General features: G+C 44.8%; 1 protein-coding gene across 1 annotated transcript; it reads left to right on the top strand.

Moving 5' to 3' along the window:
• The first annotated feature begins 5636 nt into the window (after positions 1–5636).
• ZC3HAV1L (zinc finger CCCH-type containing, antiviral 1 like) lies at positions 5637–17678 on the top strand. Its single transcript, XM_049641939.1, has 4 exons — positions 5637–6193; positions 7078–7213; positions 11808–12066; positions 13816–17678. The coding sequence occupies exons 1-4, from the start codon at positions 5826–5828 to the stop codon at positions 13947–13949; spliced, it is 897 nt and encodes a 298-aa protein (XP_049497896.1). The 5' UTR covers positions 5637–5825; the 3' UTR covers positions 13950–17678.
• The last annotated feature ends 3001 nt before the right edge of the window (positions 17679–20679 follow it).

Here is a 20679-nt window from a genome sequence, read left to right as displayed (position 1 = left end):
TTAAAGTCTTAATTTTTGGTCCTGCATTTGGGAAAAGGTGCCGTTATTTGATTTCTGTGGTGGAACTCAGTCCAGCATTTGGTGGGAGGAGAGCTAGGGAGCAAGCAGTTCAGAGTCCTGCCTTGGCTACCGTAAAGATAAATTACCATAAAGGGCCAGCGATGCTCAATGCTAAAGGCGCAGAGAGCCACCGGGACCATGTTGAAGGACGTGGCTGGGAAGGAGCAGGGAATAACAGGCAGTTTTTCATTGAGAAGGTTCTAACAGTGATATTAGTGCATGCCCTTGGAGTGACTTGTTCAAAAATCTGTGCTAGACAAGTGTGCCTGGAGCGGGCAGCCGTTTGAGAACAAGCTTCAGAATCTGGGTTGGAGGACGTATCACCTTCCAAGGAACCACCTGAATCCTAGAAAGTTAAATCCTAAAATACCACCTGAATCTCAACCCTCTGTGTTTCTCTTTTCCATTCTCTGGTCAGTCTTCTTGTCCTCTTCAGCCATTTCCTGATGTCTCTCCCTTTGTGCCCCAAAACTCTACATTCCCCAATAGTCTGCTCTGGGATCTTTTTTTTTTTTTTTTCTTTTTTTTTCCTTTACACTCTTCCCCATGAATCTCATTTATTCCCATACTTTAGTTATCACACCACTTCTGATTCCAGAATCCATACCTTTGCTGAGGAGTCAACTTACCCAAAGTTTCACAGTTAATGAGTAACAGACCAGCATTCCGAACCCCTGGAGTCTAGCTCCAGAACCCACATGTTAACCACTCTGCTAGGCTTCCTCTCTAAGGAACAGTCCCTACCCTTCCCTTTGACGTCCCACCTCTCTCCCCCTTCAACCATTCATTGTGGACAACATAGCCAACACTCCTAGCCTTAGATCCTCATAATCTCTTTTTCTCTAACATCTTCACACTTCAGGCATCAATGTCCATCGCCCTCCTGCCGCTAGTCAGAATTGCTCTTCTGAGATTGTAAACTTTTTAAAAAGTTTATTTATTTTTGAGAGAGCGAGCAGGGTAAGGCAGAGAGAGAGGGAGTGAGAGAGACTCCCAAGCAGGCATGATCATCGTGGAGTTGAAGTTGGAGCTCGAACTCCCCAACTGTTGAGATCACGACCTGAGCTGAAACCAAGAGTCGGATGCTTAACTGACTGAGCCATCCAGGCGCCCCTGACGTTGTAAACTTGTATAACCTACCTCTGCTATGGCCTTTAGCTCTCTTGCTCTCACGTTCCCTACACACATGCTGCCCCTTCTGGTCTTTACTTCCTTTCTTATCCAGCTCTGAGCCCCTTCAGCACCTGGCCACTCCTTCGGTGAATACTTTCAGTCACCTAGAACCTTTGACTTTATGTCCCATCCATTTGGCAAACCTAGCAATGTTCGTCAAATTCTGTTTCTATAAACATTGGGTAGTTTCGTTTTTATTTACTTATTTTTTAATATTGAGTACTTTTAGAATTGCAGAGCTGTTTGGATTAACACCACTACGTACACCTGGTATTCAACTTTGGCAAAGCCCTCTCATGGCCCACCTGCCCTCTCGGCCCTCATTCCCCCAACCCCACAGGACAGCTTTGTTAAACCTTCGCTAGCCTCCTCACGTGACGACTCCCCCCCTCCACACATTCTCAGTCTTATACTTAACAACACAAATGGCTATTAGACTTTTTCTCCTTCATCTTAAGCCTACAAACTTGTCTTTTTATATACTCATCCTTGCTTCTTTTCCTCTTGTTCTATGGTTTTTCTTCTTCCGTCTGAGGTTAATTCTTCCCATGTCCTGTCCTCTCCCACTGCCTTATGAAAATCACCCACTGAATTATTCTTCTCAGCCAAATTTCAACGTTCCCTTCTTATTGGCTCTGTTCACTTGGCATAGAACTACGCTTGCCTCTCCTATAATAAAACACCTCCCTCCATCTTACGTCTTCCTCTAATTATTATTTTATCACTACCTTATTTTTTCAGATAACTTATTTTAAAAAGTTGGACTTTCCCATGGGGCACCTGGGTGGCTCGGTTGAGTGTCGACTCTTGGTTTCAGCTCAGGTCAAGATCCCAGAGGTGTGGGATAGAGCCCCACTTGGGATTCTCTCTCTCCCTCTGCCCCTCTCCCCCACTCAGGTTCTTTCTCTAAAATAAAAGACAAAAAGTTGGATTTTCTCATTTTTCTTTTTATTCTTAGCCTACAGAATTCTGCCTTTTCTCATTATACCTCTGGAATAAACTTGCCTAGTTTATCAACACTCTCATAGGGAAACTCCCTGCAGCATTTTATAATGCTGACCACCTCCTCCTTGAAACTTTCTCCTTTGTGTCCATGAATGAATCTCATTTTTCTCTAGGCTCCCTTTATCGGTTTCTATCTTAGGCTGGCTTCCTCGGAAGAAAATAGAAAAGGATTGTATGCAAGGAGATTATTTGGGAGGTGATTCCAAGAAACACTGGTAGAGAAGTGGGGAGGTGAGTCAGGGAAAGGAAGGCAATATAGGGCATGTTAATGAGCAGGTTACAGCCGTGGGCAACTGGGGCTCAATGCCACTGACAAACCTTTGGGAAATTATGGAATATACACTTTGAAATTGTTCCACCTGAGGAACAATGCCCTGGGATATTTAGCCACTATCTGGTAGGAAAAACTCTTCCTTTATCCTCTTAGGTTCAATTTCTGGAGTATGAATTTAACTGACAACAGACAGATTAACAGGAGAGAAAGGGGGGGGGACGTTCATCACGCGCATATGGAAACAAAGGGACTCCCTAAACCGTTAAAGATTACGGTTTATGTACCTAAATTAATAGGGGAGAGGGAGAGGGGAGAAAAGCCTTTTGTGGGAAGAACGAATGGTTTCCAGAGGAACAAACGAGATACGGAAGTTTGTGATAATGTTTGTTTATGCAGGTGCCAGTGATCTCTGTTTTATTTTATTTTATTTTTCCTCATGGCCATGAAACTTGCCCAGAGAGAGGATCTATGGCAGCCTCACTTCCAGCAGTTTCTGCCTTTGGTGAAATAAGGGAAGCTCCAAGAAGGCTTCTTTCTACATCTGCTGAATCTCAAATTGTCTTTAGTTTAAAATAACCTTCCTACCAACTCTGGGGGTCTGAGTGGGCCCCCACCTCACTCATTCCCTAACATCACCAGTCGAGGGTTCTTCCTGGAGTGTTGATGCCTTGGCAATTCCAGCCTGCCTCAACGGCCGGCAAGCTTGCTCCTTCTGGAGGACAAAGACCTTATGCAGACAGTCCAGGTGCAGATGTAGTCAAAAGACCTAGGCGAGGCAGGAAGGAAAGGCTACTTCCGCTTTCCTTAGGATTTTTCTCTTCCTCCCCTTGCCTCTCTAATGTCGCTATAATAGAAGGCTCTATCCTCCCATGCTTGCTTTACACACTTTCCATTTTGCGGAGAGAGCTTATCGACTCTCGCCGTTTCAATTACCTAATAATCTGATGTCGCTCAAGTCTATATCCCCCGCATCTTTTGGAAACTCTAGACCTGTGCCTACAATACAACTGCCTACTGAGCCGCTTACCTTGGTTTGTCCACTGCAATCCCAACACAATGAAAACTGAAGTTACGGTCCCTCAAATCCTCTTCGGTTATTCCTTATCTTGCCCTGCTCTTCTAGAAATCCATTCTTCTCACGCCTACCAGGGATCTTTCTGAAACACCTCTCCTAAGTATGGCCAGGCCCTGTTTTTTAAGTTTACAGACAGAGCAATGAACAGGACAAAGCCTACTTTGTCCTGTCCAACAGATTGCCTACTTTCGCCTGCTTGAATTCTACAAATACAGAAATAAGAAGAGACACGATCAGTGGTAAGTTCCGCGTGGAGAGGTCAAGAAAGGTCTTGCTGAAGACGTGTCATTTAATCTCAGATGGAAGGCAGAAAGGATACATCTAGAGCAGGAGAAACATTCTGCGCGGAGGGATCCTGCCACTTCCAGCTGAAATTCCTTTAATCGCTTCCCAACGTCTTCAGGATAGAAGTCCAAATTTCTAAGCATGGCAGAGAAGGTCTGGCCTCTTGCCAGTCAGTCACCTTCCTCTTATGTTCTTTACATTACATGCCATCAACTCGTTTAATCCCCACAACCACCCTGTAAGAGAGCTGGTTGAGTTCCTCCGTTAGGTCTTAGGTGTCTCTGTTTTCTGTCACAGCATGAGCGGTGGCTCAAAAGCTGTTCATTAAATGAGCAAGCTGTTGGGCAGAAAGGATAGCTGCTTCCATTTATTCATTTTTAATTTACATCCAAGTTGGTTAGCATATAGTGCGATAATGTTTCCCAGAGTAGATTCCAATGATTCATCCCCTGTGTATAACACCCAGTGCTCATCCCAACAAGTGTCCTCCTTAATGCCCCTTACCCATTTAGCCCATCTCCCCACCCCCGCCCCCCCAGCCCCTCCAGCAACCCTCAGTTTGTTCTCTGTATTTAAGAGTCTCTTATGTTGGGGCACCTGGGTGGCTCAGTGGGTTGAGCATCCGACTTCAGCTCAGGTCATGATCTCGCGATTCGTGAGCCCGAGCCCCGTGTTGGGCTCTGTGCTAACAGCTCCCGGCCTAGAGCCTGTTTCAGATTCTGTGTCTTCTCTCTCTCTGCGCCTTCCCTGCTTGCACTGTCTCTGTCTCAAAAATAAATAAACATTAAAAAAAAAAAAGTCTTATGTTTTGTCCCCCTCCCTGTTTTTATATTCTTTTTGCTTCCCTTCCCTTATGTTCATCTGTTGTGTATGTTAAATTCCTCATATGAACGCAGTCTTATGATTTGTCTTTCTCTAACTAATTTTGCTTAGCATAATCCCCTCCAGTTCCATCCACATAGTTGCAAATGGCAAGACTTCATTCTTTTTGATTGCCGAGTAATACTCCACTGTATATATAAACCATATCTTCTTTATCCATTCATCTGTCGATGGACATCTGAGCTCTTTCCATACTTTGGCTAATGTTGATAGTGCTGCTATAAACATTGAGGTGCATGTGCCCCTTTGAAACAGCATACCTGTATCCCTTGCATATACACCTAGTAGTGCAATTGCTGGGTGCTAGGGTAGTTCTCTTTTTGACTTTTTGAGGAACCTCCATACCATTTTCCACAGCGGTTGCACCAGCTAGCATTCCCACCAGCAATGCAAAAGAGATCTTCTCTTTGTGCATCGTCGCCAACAAGGATAGCTGCTTCGTAGACGTACAGGTCTAGACTGGTGTGGTCCAACGACAATAAAGTGAGCCCCACATGTAATTTAAAATTTGCTCGGAGCTACATCAGAAAAGTCAAAGAAACAGATGAAACTGTAAGAACATTTTTATTTCAATATCATCAAGTGAACACGACTGAGAAAGTTCTCAATGAGATATTTTGCATCCCAAAACCTTTGCAATCCAGGGCGTGTATCTCACACTTCCATCACCTCTCGGTTCCAACCGGTCACGTTTCAAGGCCTCGACAGCCACATGCCCACATGTCGCTGGTGGCTCCCTCGGAGTCCTTCCCCCGGCAACCCCCTAAGGGCCCTCGTACCTCATTACCCGTTTTATCTTTGCAGCCCTCATGGGCACCTCGGATCCTCTCATTTGCTCGCGGGTCACGCCTCCCCCCACCACCCACGTCCCTCTAGGCGAGGCCTCCCCTTGACCGGCGCTCGGTGAACGCGGTGGCGCCCGCGGGTGGCCCGCAGGCCCCCGCCCCCGCCTCTGCCGCCGCGGCGCGCCCTGCCCCCCACCCCCCGCCCGGCCCCGGGAGCTCGGGCCCGAGTCGTGGACGTGACTGGGAGGAGTCTGCCCGCCTCGGGTTTCCGTGCTCGGCCGCGGCCATGGCGGAGCCCACGGTGTGCTCCTTCCTCACCAAGGTGCTGTGCGCCAACGGCGGCCGCATGTTCCTGCGGGACCTGCGCGGCCACGTGGAGCTCTCGGAGGCCCGGCTCCGGGACGTGCTGCGCCAGGCCGGGCCCGACCGCTTCCTGCTGCAGGAGGTGGAGATGAGGGAGGGCCTCTGGGACGCCGAGGCCGAGGCGGCGGCCGGCGCGGGCGGCGCGGGCGGCGGCCCCTGCGCCTGGCGGGTGGTGGCCGTGTCCTCCGCGCGCCTCTGCGCCCGCTACCAGCGCGGCGAGTGCCAGGCCTGCGACCAGCTGCACCTCTGCCGCCGCCACATGCTGGGCAAGTGCCCGAACCGCGACTGCTGGTGAGGCGGGCGGCGGGGGAGCGGGGCCCCGGGGGAAGGAGAAGAGGGATCGCTCGTTCGGGGGGTGCACCCCGCCCCGCCGTCGGAGGGCTGAAGGGAAGGCCCGGGAAGGGGCCCCCGCGGCGTCCTCGGGGGTGGGGGAGGGGGCTCCCCTGCGCTTCCAGCTCCGGCGCGGAGCGAGGCCCGAAGTCGTCCCGATCGGTCGGGATTTCTTCACCGCTGCTCGCCCCCCGGAGTCCAGCCCCTGCCCGCGGAAACCGCGGCGCGGCCGCGGGAAACCCGGACTGGGACTTTTGAGTTCGTTTACTCCGGTGGTCCTACTGGGGGGCTTTTGCGGACCTGTGAGGTCCTCGGACCCTTTATCGAGAGTGCCCTTCCTTTCTTTGCACGTAACCTCAAAGTTTTACCCAAGTGAGTCGGTGCTCACCGGGTTTAGAAAGCCCGATCTGGAATGACCCCCAGGAAACCGAGGGCGGTGTTTTGAGGCCTCTGGTCATCCTTGGTTCACTCAGGCTCCCCAAAGCGGGGTCGGGGGCACACTTCATTCCCAACGTCGGGGGACTGTGGGGGGGTGGTGGGCAGCTGTTCGGGGTGGAGAAGTACGGTCAGTCACCTTCCGGCCAACAACAGAAGGCATCAAGGCAGGTGACTGGGGCAGGGGGTGCCTTTGGCTGGCGTTCAGGCATCCCGATTTAAAATGCAAGTGACCTTGGGAGGAGAGTGGCTTCCACTCGGCTTTTTTATTATTAGCGCTGGCTTTATTAGCTGTGGTATCTTTGGGTTCAGGGAAAATTGTTTAACTTCACACGTGAGTCGAAGGCCAGAACTTTGGCGGACTGGCCCCTTCACCTGGGCCTCTGATCCAGAGCTCTGTGTTCTCCTAGGTCTACCTGTACCCTTTCCCATGATATCCACACACCCGTCAACATCCAAGTTCTGAAAAACCATGGGCTTTTTGGCCTCAATGAGGCCCAGCTTCGGATCCTGCTTTTACAGAATGACCCCTGCCTTTTACCAGAGGTGAGTTACCAAGAATTCACCCTCATACTGAATGCACGATGAAGGAGATCGAGAACATCAAAAGTCACCTTGCAGAGGTCAGGTGTGTGGGTGGAGGTTATGGTGCAGTGCTGACCTTTATGCAGTCTCTGTGATTTTAGGCTTTGATCCACAAGGAGTGATGGACGCGTGTGGTAAAGAAATAATGAAAATGGCTACTAGTTTATTTTATTTTTATTTTTTTGAGAGAGATAGAGAGCAAGTGGGGGAGGGGCAGAGGCAGAGACAGAGACAGAGAGTCCCAAGCAGGCTCTGTGCTGTTTGAGAGATCTCAAACTCACGAACTCAGAGCTCATGAAACCAGGAGTTGGAGGCTCCAACTAAGCCACCCAGGCGCTCTTAGCCACTAGTTTTTTGATTGCTTACTGAAGGCTAAGTCATTCACATATCTTAGCTCATTAATAACCTGTCCCGGTTTTACAGGTGAGGAAACTGAGACTCAGCTACATTAACTTGCTCAAGGTCACATAGTACATAGCAGATTTGAATTTACGTCTGTCTCTGAAGCCTGTGTTTTGTGAATTGCCTGTTCATGCTTTTGCCTATTTTTCTGTTGAGGCATCTGTTTTCCCTTTAATTGATAAGGTGTCTTTTTTTTAAAGTTTATTTATTGGGGGGGTTGTATAAGTGGAGGAGAGGCAGAGAGAGAGAGAGGGAGAGAGAGAGAGGATCCCAAGCAGGCTCTATGCTTTCAGTGCAGAGCCCAACTTGGGGCTCGAACTCCCGAAACTATGAGATCATGACCTGAGCTGAATCACGAGTCAGACATTTAACCGACTGAACCACCCAGGCGCCCCTATTAGATGTCTGTAATGATACAGGTCCCTTTTGTGGTCACGTTTGTTGAAAGTATCCTCCCCCATTTACTTTCTTGGGGCTTTAGATACCAATTTTAATTGCTTGGAGATGATTTAGTTCCAAATGTTTAACCAGTGCCCATTAGAACTGCTGTCATGGTGAAATTAGCGTATTTGTATCTGTTTAGCTATACACAAAGACTTTTTGAAAACAAAACAGTTGGAATCCCCAAAGAAAATATTACAAGAGCCCACCAGTGAAAAGTAGAATTTTCTACTCTAGCACTGATGCTGTCGTAGACATTCAAGTTGCCAGAAGAGGGGTGGGGTGGGAAGAAGGGGGGATGTTGGGAAACCGGAGGGTCGTTTGTGAGTGTGGTGCCCCGTTAATGCTAAGGTAGTTCAGGGTCAAGAAGGGAAGGAAGTCACAGGCTGGAGGTATGAGCTGGAGCCTTTGGTGAGATGGCAAAGGCCGCCCTCAAGGCAGTAGAATCTGTAGGAGTCAGCCTTAGCCACGGGGTTTATCCTTGGCATCCACATCTCCTTTCTCACTTCTTTGGGCTTTGAAGCCAGACTTGATCAGTCATGGTTATAAGCCAGATACATTCCAACGATGTTGCCAAAAGGACCCGGAGCCACAGCTGGAGCAGGTTATTGGCAGGAAGGGAGAAGAGAATGGCAGTAACGGGGGTCCAGTCCAGTCCTTCCTCTCTGACAGAGAAGGGGTGGCGACACTTCTAGTTACCTTTTAGTTAAAAAAAAATTTTTTTTTTTAATGTTTATTTATTTTTGAGAGAGAGAGAGGGAGACACAGAATCCGAAGCAGGCTCCAGGCTCTGAGCTGTCAGCACAGAGCCCGACGTGCGGCTCGAACCCACGAGCTGTGAGATCATGACCTGAGCTGAAGTCGGATTCTCAACCTACTGAGCCACCCAGGCGCCCCAACCTTTTAGTTTTTATGATATTGTTTGACTTACAGATGTTTAACGTTGTTACATTGTTGAACTTATTGAGCCCGTTTCCTTATGGCTTGTGCCTGCTCTCCTGGGTCCAGCCTCGTCTTGTCATACCCGACTACCGCAGTGTTTTGTGAGCAGCCAGTGGGCTGGCTGCACTTGGGACAGGAGCCCACCCCTGGTCCTGTCACCCAGCACTGGAGGTGTGTATCCTGTGACACGCAGCATGGCGGGGACCACGGAGGAATCAGGAATGGTGCCCCACATCTCTTGTATGGAAATGGCTCTGACCCCTTTCCACCACTCTCCTAAAGACACAGTACACAGGAACAGATATATCACACAATAAAAAGACGATAGGGACAAACATTGTGATCTTATGGTTATAATGATAAATATATTTGGTCTTCATCCCCATTCCCGACATAGAGCTCCTAAAACCCTTGGAATTTCTTACATGATGAGAGCTCTAAAGGTGTCTGTTGTTAAGTGATTTTTGGAAAGCCCTTTGGTAACCTAAGGATGGGAGCTGGTTGTCAGGAGAACAACTTTTTTTTTTTCCCCCCAACACTTTTTTTTAACTTTATTTATTTATTTTGAGAGAGAGAGAGAGAGAGAGAGAGAGAGAGAGAGAGAGAGAGACTGTGTGAACAGAGGAGGAGCAGAGAGGGAGAGGGAGAGAGAGGTTCCCAAGAAGGCTCTGTGCTGTCAGCGCGGAGCTCAACCCCATGAACTGTGACATCATGACCTGAGCCGAGACCAAGAGTCGAACGCTTAACCACCTGAGCCCCCTAGGCGCCCCGAGAGTTGTAACTTTTATCCCCTCCCCCTCACTCTTCCACCCCCTGGGAGGGCAGAGGGGCCTAGGGATGGAGTTCATTTACCAGTGGCCCATGATGTAATCGATCATGCCTGTGTTAGGAAATTTCCATAAAAACCCAAAAGGACAGACCTCCAGACAGCGTGCAGGGTGGTGAGCACACGGAGGTGCTGGGAGAGTGAGGCCCCAGGAGAGGGTATGGAAGCTCCACACCTTTTCTCCCCTCACCTCTCCACATGCGGCTCTTCTACCTGTGTGTTCCCGGGTTATATCATTTTATAATAAAGTGGTCATCTGACTCCTGTGAGCTGTTCTGACACATTAACTGGAGGAGGAGGTGGTGATGACCTTTATAGCAGTTCAGGCAGCAACAGATGGACATTTGAGGTGGGGCAGCCTCGTGGGACTGAGCCCTTAACCTGTGGGATCTGCCGCTACGTCCAGGTAGACAGTATTCGGGTGGAGTTAAAATCTGTGGGACATCTGGTCATTGTCCTCTGAGAATTACTTGGTGGTGTTGAAAGAAACACACATTGGAAATACGTACAATGTGATACTAATACATTTGAAAACTTCAATGAAATGGACACATTTCTAGAAAAAAATATGACTCATCCAAATGGTTTCAGGGTGCCTGGGTGGCTCCATCGGTTGAGCGTCTGACTCTTGATTTCCACTCAGGTCATGATCTCACTGTTTGTGGGTTCAAGCCCTGCCTCAGGCTCTGCACTGACAGTGTGGAGCCTGCTTGGGACTCTCTGTCTCTTTCCCTCTCTCTCTCTGCCCCTCTCCTGATCACTTTCTTTCCCTCAAAAATAATAAACAGGGCGCCTGGGCGGCTCAGTTGGTTAAGCGTCCGACTTCAGCTCAGGTCGTGATCTTGTGGTTCACGAGTTCAAGTCCCACGTTGGGCTCTGTGCTGACAGCTCGGAGCCTGGAGCCTGCTTCGGATTCTGTGTCTCCCTCTCTCTCTCTCTCACACTCTATCTCCCTCTCAAAAATAAATAAACATTAAACTAATAATAAATAAACATTAAAAAAAACTGTTTTAAGAAAATACAGAAAGCCAGAATAGTGTTTATTTTTAACAACAAAAGCATTAGGATAAAAAATTTAGGGGTGCCTGAGTGGCTCAGTCAGTTAAGTGACTGTTGATTTTGGCTCAGGTCGTGATCTCAGTTTGTGAGATCGAGCTCCGAGTTGGGCCCTGCGCAGCACAGAGCCTACTTGGGATTCATTCTCTCCCTCTCTCTGTGCCCCCCCCAAATAAATAAATAAATAAATATTTTTTAAAAAAAGAAAAAATTTAAAATCGCACGGAACCACAGTATTAGTTAAAAAGTCTTCTACAAGAAAACATGAGGCTTGGGGCACCTAGGTGGCTCAGTCAGGCGGCCGACTTTGGCTCAGGTCATGATCTCGCGGTCCGTGAGTTCGAGCCCCGTGTCAGGCTCTGTGCTGACAGCTCACAGCCTGGAGCCTGTTTCAGATTCTGTGTCTCCCTCTCTCTGACCCTCCCCTGTTCATGCTCTGTCTCTCCCTGTCTCAAAAAGAAATAAAAACGTTAAAAAAATTTTTTTAAGAAAACATGAGGCTCATACAGTTTTATTGTTGAGCTCTATCAAATCTTTAAGGAATGGATTATTTTTCTTTTGAGGCTAGGTGTAGGATCTCTTTTTCTTGATCTCCTCTACATCCCTGAACCAATGTCATACTGTTCAGTTCGTTTATATTTTAACATATGTTGGCCCAAATCTCTGCTGATCACACTTCTTTTACAGAAATGTTTTCTCAGGGTGCCTGGCTGGCTCAGTCAGTGGAGCGTGTGACTCTTGGTCTCAGGGTTGTGCGTTCGAGCCCCACTTTGGGTGTAGAAATGACTTAAAACTAAAATCGTAAAAATAAATTTTTTTTTCTTTCGTCAATTGCCGTAAATGACAGTGCAAACAAACGTGTCGAGTGTTGCTTCATTTCTGTGCCAGGTGTGTTTGCTGTACAACAAAGGGGAAGCGCTGCATGGCTACTGCAACATGAAGGAGAAGTGCAACAAGTTTCACGTGTGCAAGTCCTTTGTCAGAGGGGAGTGCAGACTTCAGAAATGCAAACGGTCCCATCAGCTCATTCATGCCGCAGCCCTGAAGCTGCTGCAGGACCAAGGACTGAGTGTCCCAAGTGTCGTTAATTTTCAGATAATCTCTACCTACAAGCATATGAAGCTGCACAAGGTGCTTGAAAGTCAAGGTGAGAATATCAGAGGGAGAACACTACCGACACATAGTTTTGACCAGAAAGTGAGTCTGGGGGGGATAGCACCTCACATTGTAAGTTTTGCTCTATCCTCGGGGAAACCGGACCACCAATATTTTCTGATGTTTTCTGAGGGAGAACTATGGTTCTTCTTTTTTTTTTTTTTTTAATTTTTTCTTAAACTTTACTTATTTGTTTTGAGAGAGACAGAGAATGCACGTGCAGGGGAGAGGCAGAGAGAGAGAATCCCAAGCATGCGCTGTCAGCACAGAGCCCGATGCGGGGCTTGAAGTCACTAAACCTTGAGATCATGACCTGAGCTGAAACCAAGAATTGGACGCTTAACCGTCTGAGCCACCCAGGTGCCCCTAGAACTGTGGTTCTAACTAAAGGAAGGAAGGGATAGAGTTTAGTTTCTGCGCCGCCGGCTAATAACATCTGCCCAAGGGTTCGAGCAGTGTACCTCCTCGCTAAGCTGGGGGCCAGGAAGTAGGTACAACTGTCCTCACAGCTTTGTTAGGAAGAAAGAGGAAGGAGGTGGGCCAGTGGCCTAGAAAGGGAAGGAAAACACAGGAATGGATTTCTTTATTAAATTTGAATTCAAGTGTTTTCTTTTTCTTTCTTTACTTTTACTGAGGTAGTAAACATACAACGTTGTATTAGTTTCAGAGGTACGTATTTCGACATTTGTATACACAGCAGAAATGATCGCAGTTAAGTGTAGGTAACATCTGTCATCATACATAGTTACAAAGTTTGTTTTCCCGTGATGAGAACTTTTAAGAAAGTATGTTCTTTTTTAGTTATTAAGAAATTTTAACCATATTACAGAAAAATTTAGGAAGTAGAGAGTAGAGATATAAATTGCATGATTCCACTCACTCCATCCACAATGATTGTTACCATTTATTTTGCAGGGCTGTCCCTCCTGTTACTATACAAATTCCAGTCTAGTTGTGGTCGAAGTGTGCATTAGTATCTTAAATTTTCACTTTATCAAGAATCATAAATATTTTCCCATGTTGCTGCATAGTCTACCATTAAAAAATGGGTCTACAAAGTGTGGTTTGGTATACTTTTAATTACAATGCATTCAGGTTACTTATTCTATTCGATTTGTTTATAGCTGGAAATCAGTTTCAGTGGGTGGTGGGCTTAGGAGAATTGCTGAATTTGGGAAAACCAAACCAGCAAAGTCAGAGTCTCCAAACTATGATACAGAGTTCTGTTTTGTCTTCCTTCTTCTTTTGAAATGTTTATTTATTTTTGAGAGAGAGAGAGGTGGGGGGGGAGGGGCAGAAAGAGAGGGGAACAGAGGATCTGAAATGGGCTCCATGCTGACGGCTGCTTAGCAGACTGGGCCACCCAGGTGCTTCTTGATAAGGAGTTTTCTTCTGTTGGGATGGTCGTGGCTGACTTCCTGAGTGGGTGGTTTGAAGGTAGTGTTGGAGGCTGTCTAGGGAAGCCTGAATGATGGCGGGGATCTTCTAGGCCAGGTACAGGGTCTGTCATCACCCTCATCTGGTCTTGTTTAGTGGGTCTCTCCTAACTATGAACTTGTGTGTGTGTGTGTGTGTGTGTGTGTGAAATAAATCTAGAAAACACAAACTCTCCAAATCCAGAGCAGTGTTGGGACTTTTGGCTGGGATCTGATCTGCTGGGCCGATGCTCCCAACACAAAACGAAATGGAGAGCGATAAAAGAGGTGTCCCGGGAAAGCTCATCTCTTCGTCTTCTTTTTAGGGAATTCAGCTTCTGCTGAGTGTTCACAGGGCCTTGAGGAGCCAGGAGTACACGTAGCCAGCGCTCCAGAGGCCAGCCCTCTGGTGCCCGGCCCCACTCAGTCAGCCAAGAAACCACATGCAGGTAAACCTTAAAGGACGTCAGTGAAAGAAGAAGCGTGTCCAACTAGAAGGTCTGAAAACAAAGCTTCTGTTGAGCTTAATTTGTAAGCTCATTCATTTCATCATTTTCCAGTCACGGTCGTAGTAGTACCTACCTCACAAGTTGTAAAATCAAAGAGGACGGTGGTCGGGGATGTGGTTGGACGCTGAGCAGGCAGAGAGGATAGGACGTGAGTATGGTTGGGGTCGGTCCAGCGTGCACCGTGAAGATGGCCCATCCTGCCCGAAGTCCCCAAGAGCTTTCCCCAGGCCGGCGGGAGCTCCAAAAGGAGTGGGTTCTGCTGACTTGCTCTGTGACCCACCCAGGGTTTTTCCTATGCGCCCATATACACAGTTTACATAGTGGTAGTTCTAGAATACGTACGCTTTGTACTCTTGTTTTTTCTTAAAGTTTCATAGGCACCTTTCCCTATTCGCATTTTATCACATATAATCATTTGAATGCACGGATACACTAACAGATGATCGCTTACTTCGCTATTTCCCTTATTCTGGGATATTTCAATTCTTTCTCACAAATTTTGAATAGGACTCTTAAAATCCTTACCACACTGAATTTTTAAATTTCTTCTTTTGCTTAGGCTTCTAGGTGCTAAAGGATACCGTCTTTTTGGTTTGCGTTTCTTTAAGTATATGCAAGTGAGTATTTTCCTGTGTGTGTTTTCTGTATGTCTTATATGGTGCATTTCGTGTTTGCCCTTCAGTTCCTGGGGCCCTCCTCTGTGCTGATATGGCATGGCTTTCGATGAGGTTCCTCGATTTTCACGAGAGGATATCACTTGTACCTGCTCATATGATACCCGCCTCTGTGGATCCGTCCTCAGCCAGTACCATAGCTTTATAACTTTTGAGTGCTCACCAAAGATTTCTACCTCACTCTATCCACTCTCCGTTTTTTATTAAACTTCTTTGCCAAAGCTCCATTGCTGCCGTTTAAACAGTATGTTGTTCCTCTGTTCCTCGAAGTCGTATCCATTCTTTCTGTGGATCAGGAGAGACCATCAGAAACCTATATACCTCACCCATTTCACGTTGCCTTTATCTCCCTTCTCCACCCCGCCCAGCTCCCTTCATCCAGTTAAGCTCAGATGTTTGGTTCTTTGTTTTCATTGAGGGGTACGGAGAAGCAGCATCATGAGATCTTTTTCTGGGTTTCCTGTTGTGATATCCCCAAATGTCAGTGTGTAAAGTTTTGTTTGTTTGTTTTTAAGTTTAACTTTCCTGCGATAACACATTTGAGAAATAGGGACAAGGGTAGTGAGTTTTTCGTAAAGCTGCATTAATTTAGTTTAGAAGCATGTTTTATCATGAAATGCTGTCTTCTCTATTGGGGAAGGTGTGCAGAAACATCCTTTTCAGAGTGAGAAATTGCTGTGTTTTCTCCTCATGGACAATGAGAGTCACGCGGTTAATCTTTTCACTTTGGTTGTCCACAGCAGTATTTCTGAAAGCCCTTCTGTTCTGCGTACCTTGTTTCCTTTTTCCTAGTTCTGATTTTTCCTGGTGCTATTTTTTTACAAAATTATTTTTACATTTTATTATTATTATTTACATCTTATCCTTTTACTATGTGTATTTTTGCTATAAGCCATCTAAAATTCTTTTTTAATTTTTCGTTAAATTTTTTTAGCCATCTTAAATTCTTAATGGAAAGTGTAGGGTATAAATGTATATCCTGTCTATTAAGAGACTTGGTGGACTTTTACAGTATTGTGTTTTTTTTTATACATCTTCTAATTATGCTTTTATGTGCAGTTATTAGCCCTCTGTAATCTCTGTTACAATATTTTATGTATAGTGAATACATAGGGAATGTATAATATTCCCTTTAAAGCTTAGTTCTGTTAGTATTCATTCTGTAAAGATATTTTATATAATTATACTTGACCCTCATTTCCAGCTCATGATTCAGCTGTTGGAAAGTTACTACGGGAGAATTGGAGATGATTTTTCTTTGGTCATTTATCAGGGCGTATGAGGGAAGGTGCACATCCATAGACCCCACAAATTCAACATAACCTAGGTTAAATATTAACTTTCCTATAGACTCGTCCCTTCTTTGGTTTCTTTATTTTTGGAGTATCAACAGACTACCAACTTAAAGCAAAACCCTACAAATTGTCCTCATACTCGTCTTTCTCCTGGTTCCTTATGTCAGACTGGTTACCCAGTGTGGGAGATTAGTTTCCCTTCAGAGCTCTCAAGTTTTTGTCCTCCTCTGCCCCTTTCTTTCCATCCCCTACACACAGCCTTGTTTCTAATCCTCATCAGCTCTTGCTCTTATGCCACAGATCTAGGACTCCTTGGTTTTCCGGTTCTGTCTTGTGAGAGTATTTTTATAGAAGGTGTGAGGTAGCCCCCTGCTTTCCTTCAGTGATGGCAGCCCCATTTTAATTTTTCATACAATAGGCTTTTGTGGATTTCATTGGTCTCCTTACCACCTTCTACCCACCCCACCATCCCCAAGCCTTCCACCCTGTGCCCAGTTGGGCTTTTGAAATGCAGATCTAATCACATGCTATCTTTTGCCATAACCTTCATTGGTCCCCACAATGCAAGGTAGGAGTCATAAACTCAAATGCCTTCTTGGATGACACAGATGACCTAAATGGATGATGTGAGCTGGCTGTAAGAGAAATGGGGGGAGAGAGGACGTGTCGTAGCAAGTTGCCCATCTGAGGGGGCACCTGCCTCTCATACCCATGTGGGCGAGCAGACCCAGGCTGTCATGTTGTCCAACTAGTCGAAAGAAGCCAGATCCAGATTTTATGATACATTTTCAGGTTTTTAAATATTGGCCTTTGACTGAGTTTTGAAAATGCAGACCAATATTGTGTGTACTGACCTACTTGTAATTTTTGGAATGTGCCATTTTATTTTATGACTCTCTGTTTGTAAAGGATGTTCCTGTTAAGTGCCAATCCTTCCCTCTTCCTGCCTTGAAACCTGGCAAAACCAGATTCTTTAAAATGCTAGTTAGTCTTTCCTGACCCCAAGAGAGGCCGTTCTCTTAGCATTCTCAAAGTTCTCAGAGTAGTACTTGCTTTGCCAGGCTTTCTGCTTTAACTCCCGAGCTTTGAGCCAAAACAAAACCGTAATTTCTTCTTTTTGGACACTTCGCAGTGAAGAAGTATTTTTTGTCATGTAATGAATCAAACTCTGTGTTTGAATCCATGGAATCAGTATGATACTGGTCTTCATTGTTCTTTTTTGCCCCCACATATATATTTTTAATTTTCAAAAAGTCTTTTTTCCCCTAAGGAATGTGTTATTTAAGGTAAACATCTTTTTGGTGCTTCATTTGGAATCATCAAGGCCTAAAATGAACTGTTTAAGACTTATGCTTATGACACTAATTCCTCCCATCAAGGAATTAAGTCGCTTCCTTACTGATGGGTTCCTTGATTTCTCTCGTGATAATTTGTTCTTGGTTTTATCTAGGCCTTATATATCCCTTATTACATTAATTTTTTCTTGGCTAAATACATCTGTATTGCTACTCAGTATGGGAATCTCTGTCATTAGAATGCTATTAATTTTTTAAATGTTTGTCTTTTGTTGAATTATCTTTGTTCTACCAGTGTTAGGTGGCCTTTTTGTTTCTTCCAAATGTAAAACCATAGCTGCAAAAAAGACATGTTTGTCTTTTCTTGTGTATTTCTGTTTTGCTTTGTGTTAAATAAAATTGTGTTAAAATATAAATTCTGATGTTTCTTCATTACATATGAAGTTTATTGTTGGCTTTAAACAAATGTTCTCTATTTAATAAGGGAAAAAACATTTATTGTTGGAAGCTTTTAGTAAGAATTGGTATCTTTGTATAATCATATAATTTTTATCATTTAACCACCTAACATGATTATGTTACTGGTTTTACTATATTAAAACCTCCTTAAATTCTGAGTAACTCTGTTATGACATATGTTCTTCTAATGTATTTCTTTTCACTATTTGGTAATTTTTGTTATAATTATATACATCTATACATTCATAAATAAAATTGATTTATATTTTATATGTGTATGCAATTTCCTTTTTATTTTTATTGCTATATGCTCAAAGTATGTTTATTCTAAGCACTGTTTTGAGTTTTGTACATTGATTCGGAATGTCATTATTATTTAAAAAATTTTTTTCCCAGCTTTATTGGGATATTATTGACATATAACACTGTATAAGTTTAAGGTGTATGAGATGATGATTTGATACATGTATATAATTGTGAAATGATTACCACACTAAGGTTAGTTAACACATCCATCACCTCATATTCATTATTATTTGTAAAATAACGTATTACTCTATCATTGAATTTCTCTATTCTTATTTAGGAATATTTTTCCAAGAGATTTATTGGAAAATAAAGTATTATATCATTGTAGAAATTTGGGAGAATACAGGAATGTATTCAGAAGGAAGTAATAATCACTCATAATACCATTGTGTAGTGCTGTTCTAAGTTCTTTAGATATACTACCCTGTTTAATGATCAAAACACAGATGAGTTAAATCAGTACTGCCCTGACCCAGGCAAGAGAGGACCCTGCCTTGGGCCTCTGCTTTAAAAGGTTTTCTCTGCTTATGACTTACACCACCCAGGCCCCACGGAAATGCTTCTCCACATCTCTTATCCTACGTCCTCAACACAAAACATGATTGCTTGTGAACTCTGTGCAGGTCTGTGGGCTGAACCACTGTCATCATTGGAAACAGATATAGTTTCAGACTTTGTGGAGGGTTTCTGTGGTGGAAACGTGTGGGAAGCAAAAACGAATCAACCTGTCAAGGCCTGCCTTTTGGATTGCCTGGATATTATAGGTCCTTGCCTTTCGGATTGCCTGGATACTGTAGATCCTTGCACAATCAGTGGTTTCCAGTATCCATTTCCCTTCCTCTTTGTCTTCTGATCAGTAGCTCTGGGCATACCTGCAGTTGTGTGGTATTTACTGCAAGTACACATGGCAGCTGGGGCACATTTTTGCACTATTAGCCAATTCACATTACTCTTCAATATTTATAGCAGAAGTTTTCCATGTGGCATGCGAGAGGCAGGATTCAATTTCTTCCATTAGCAAGTACATGCACATTGAAGGTGGTAATGAATATATGGTTTTATGTCTTGTTTTTTACAGAAATATTCTTGATTTACTTAAATTTTCAAAAAGTTCGGGGTGCCTGGGTGGCTCAGTTGGTTGAACGTCGAACTCTTGGTTTCGGCTCAGGTCATGATCTGATGGTTTGTGGGATTGCGTACCGCGCTGTTGGGCTCCAGGCTGACAGCGTGGAGCCTGCTTGGGTTTCTCTCTCTCCCCCCTTCTCTCTTTCTCTCCCTCCCTCCTCCACATGTACGCTCTCAAAATAAATAAGTAAGCTTTTAAGAAATTAAAAAAAATATTCTTGATTTACTTAAATTTTCAAAAAATCAAATGTGGAGTTGCACTTCAGTTCAGGATGTGGGAAGTCACAAGAAGAATCAGATAACCTACAAAATCGTAACTTTTCTCAAGCTTGGTCATAAGTCAAGAGTAAGAGACTGGTCATAAGTCTCAGCAAAACTAAAAGGCACCCGATGGAATGGGAGAAGATATTTGAAAGCGACATATCAGATAAAGGGTTAGTATCCAAAATCTATAAAGAACTTATCAAACTCAACACCTAAAAAACAAATAATCCAGGGGCGCCTGGGTGGCTCGGTCGGTTAAGCGGCCAACTTCGGCTCAGGTCATGATCTCACGGCCCGTGAGTTCGAGCCCTGCGTCGGGCTCTGTGCTGACCGCTCAGAGCCCGGAGCTTGTTTCAGATTCTGTGTCTCCCCCTCTCTCTCTGCCCCTCCCCTGTTCATGCTCTGTCTCTCTCTGTCTCAAAAATAAATAAACATTAAAAAAAATTAAAAACAAAAACAAAAACAAATAATCCAGTGAAGAAATGGGCAAAAGACATGAATAGACACTTCTCCAAAGATGACATCCAGATGGCCAACCGACACATGAAAAAATGCTCAACACCACTCATCATCTGGGAAATACAAATCCAAACCACAATGAGATGCGACCTCACACCAGTCAGAACGGCTAAAATTAACAACTCAAGCAACAACAGATGTTGGTGAGGATGTAGAGAAAGAGGATCTCTTTTGCACTGCCGGTAGGAATGCAAACTGGTGCAGCCACTCTGGAAAACAGTATGGAGGGTTCTCAAAAAATTAAAAATAGAACTACCCTATGACCCAGCAATTGCACTGCTAGTTATTTATCCAAGGGACACAGGTATGCTGTTTCCAAGGGGCACACACACCCCCATGTTTTTACCAGCACTATCGACAATAGCCAAAGTATGAAAAGAGCCCAGATGTCCATCGATACATGCGTGGATAAAGAAGATGTGGTGTATATATATATATATATATAATGGAGTATTACTCGGCAATCAAAAAGTATGAAATCTTGCCATTTGCAACTACGTGGATGGCACTAGAGGGTATTATGCTAAGCGAAATGAGTTGGAGAAAGACATCATATGACTTCACTCTTGAGGACTTTAAGTTACAAAACAGATGAACATAAGGGAAGGGAAGCAAAAATAATATAAAACAGGGAGGGGGACAAAACATAAGAGACTCTTAAATATAGAGAACAAACAGAGGGTTACTGGAGGGGTTGAGGGAGGGGGGATGGGCTAAATGGGTAAGGGGCATTAAGCAATC

Source organism: Panthera uncia, chromosome A2, assembly GCF_023721935.1.
Source record: "Panthera uncia isolate 11264 chromosome A2, Puncia_PCG_1.0, whole genome shotgun sequence".
Classification (NCBI taxonomy): domain Eukaryota; kingdom Metazoa; phylum Chordata; class Mammalia; order Carnivora; family Felidae; genus Panthera; species Panthera uncia.
The sequence above is the reverse complement of the archived record's forward strand: the minus strand, read 5'-3'. Positions and strand labels throughout refer to the sequence as shown.

What these genes read in the sequence shown, in the direction of transcription:
- ZC3HAV1L (XM_049641939.1), top strand. Translation starts at nt 5,826, where the DNA reads ATGGCGGAGCCCACGGTGTGCTCCTTCCTCACCAAGGTGCTGTGCGCC. An exon ending in ACCCCTGCCTTTTACCAGAG is followed by an intron (nt 7,214 to 11,807) that starts GTGAGTTACCAA and finishes TTTCTGTGCCAG; the next exon opens with GTGTGTTTGCTGTACAACAA. An exon ending in CAAGGTGCTTGAAAGTCAAG is followed by an intron (nt 12,067 to 13,815) that starts GTGAGAATATCA and finishes TCTTCTTTTTAG; the next exon opens with GGAATTCAGCTTCTGCTGAG.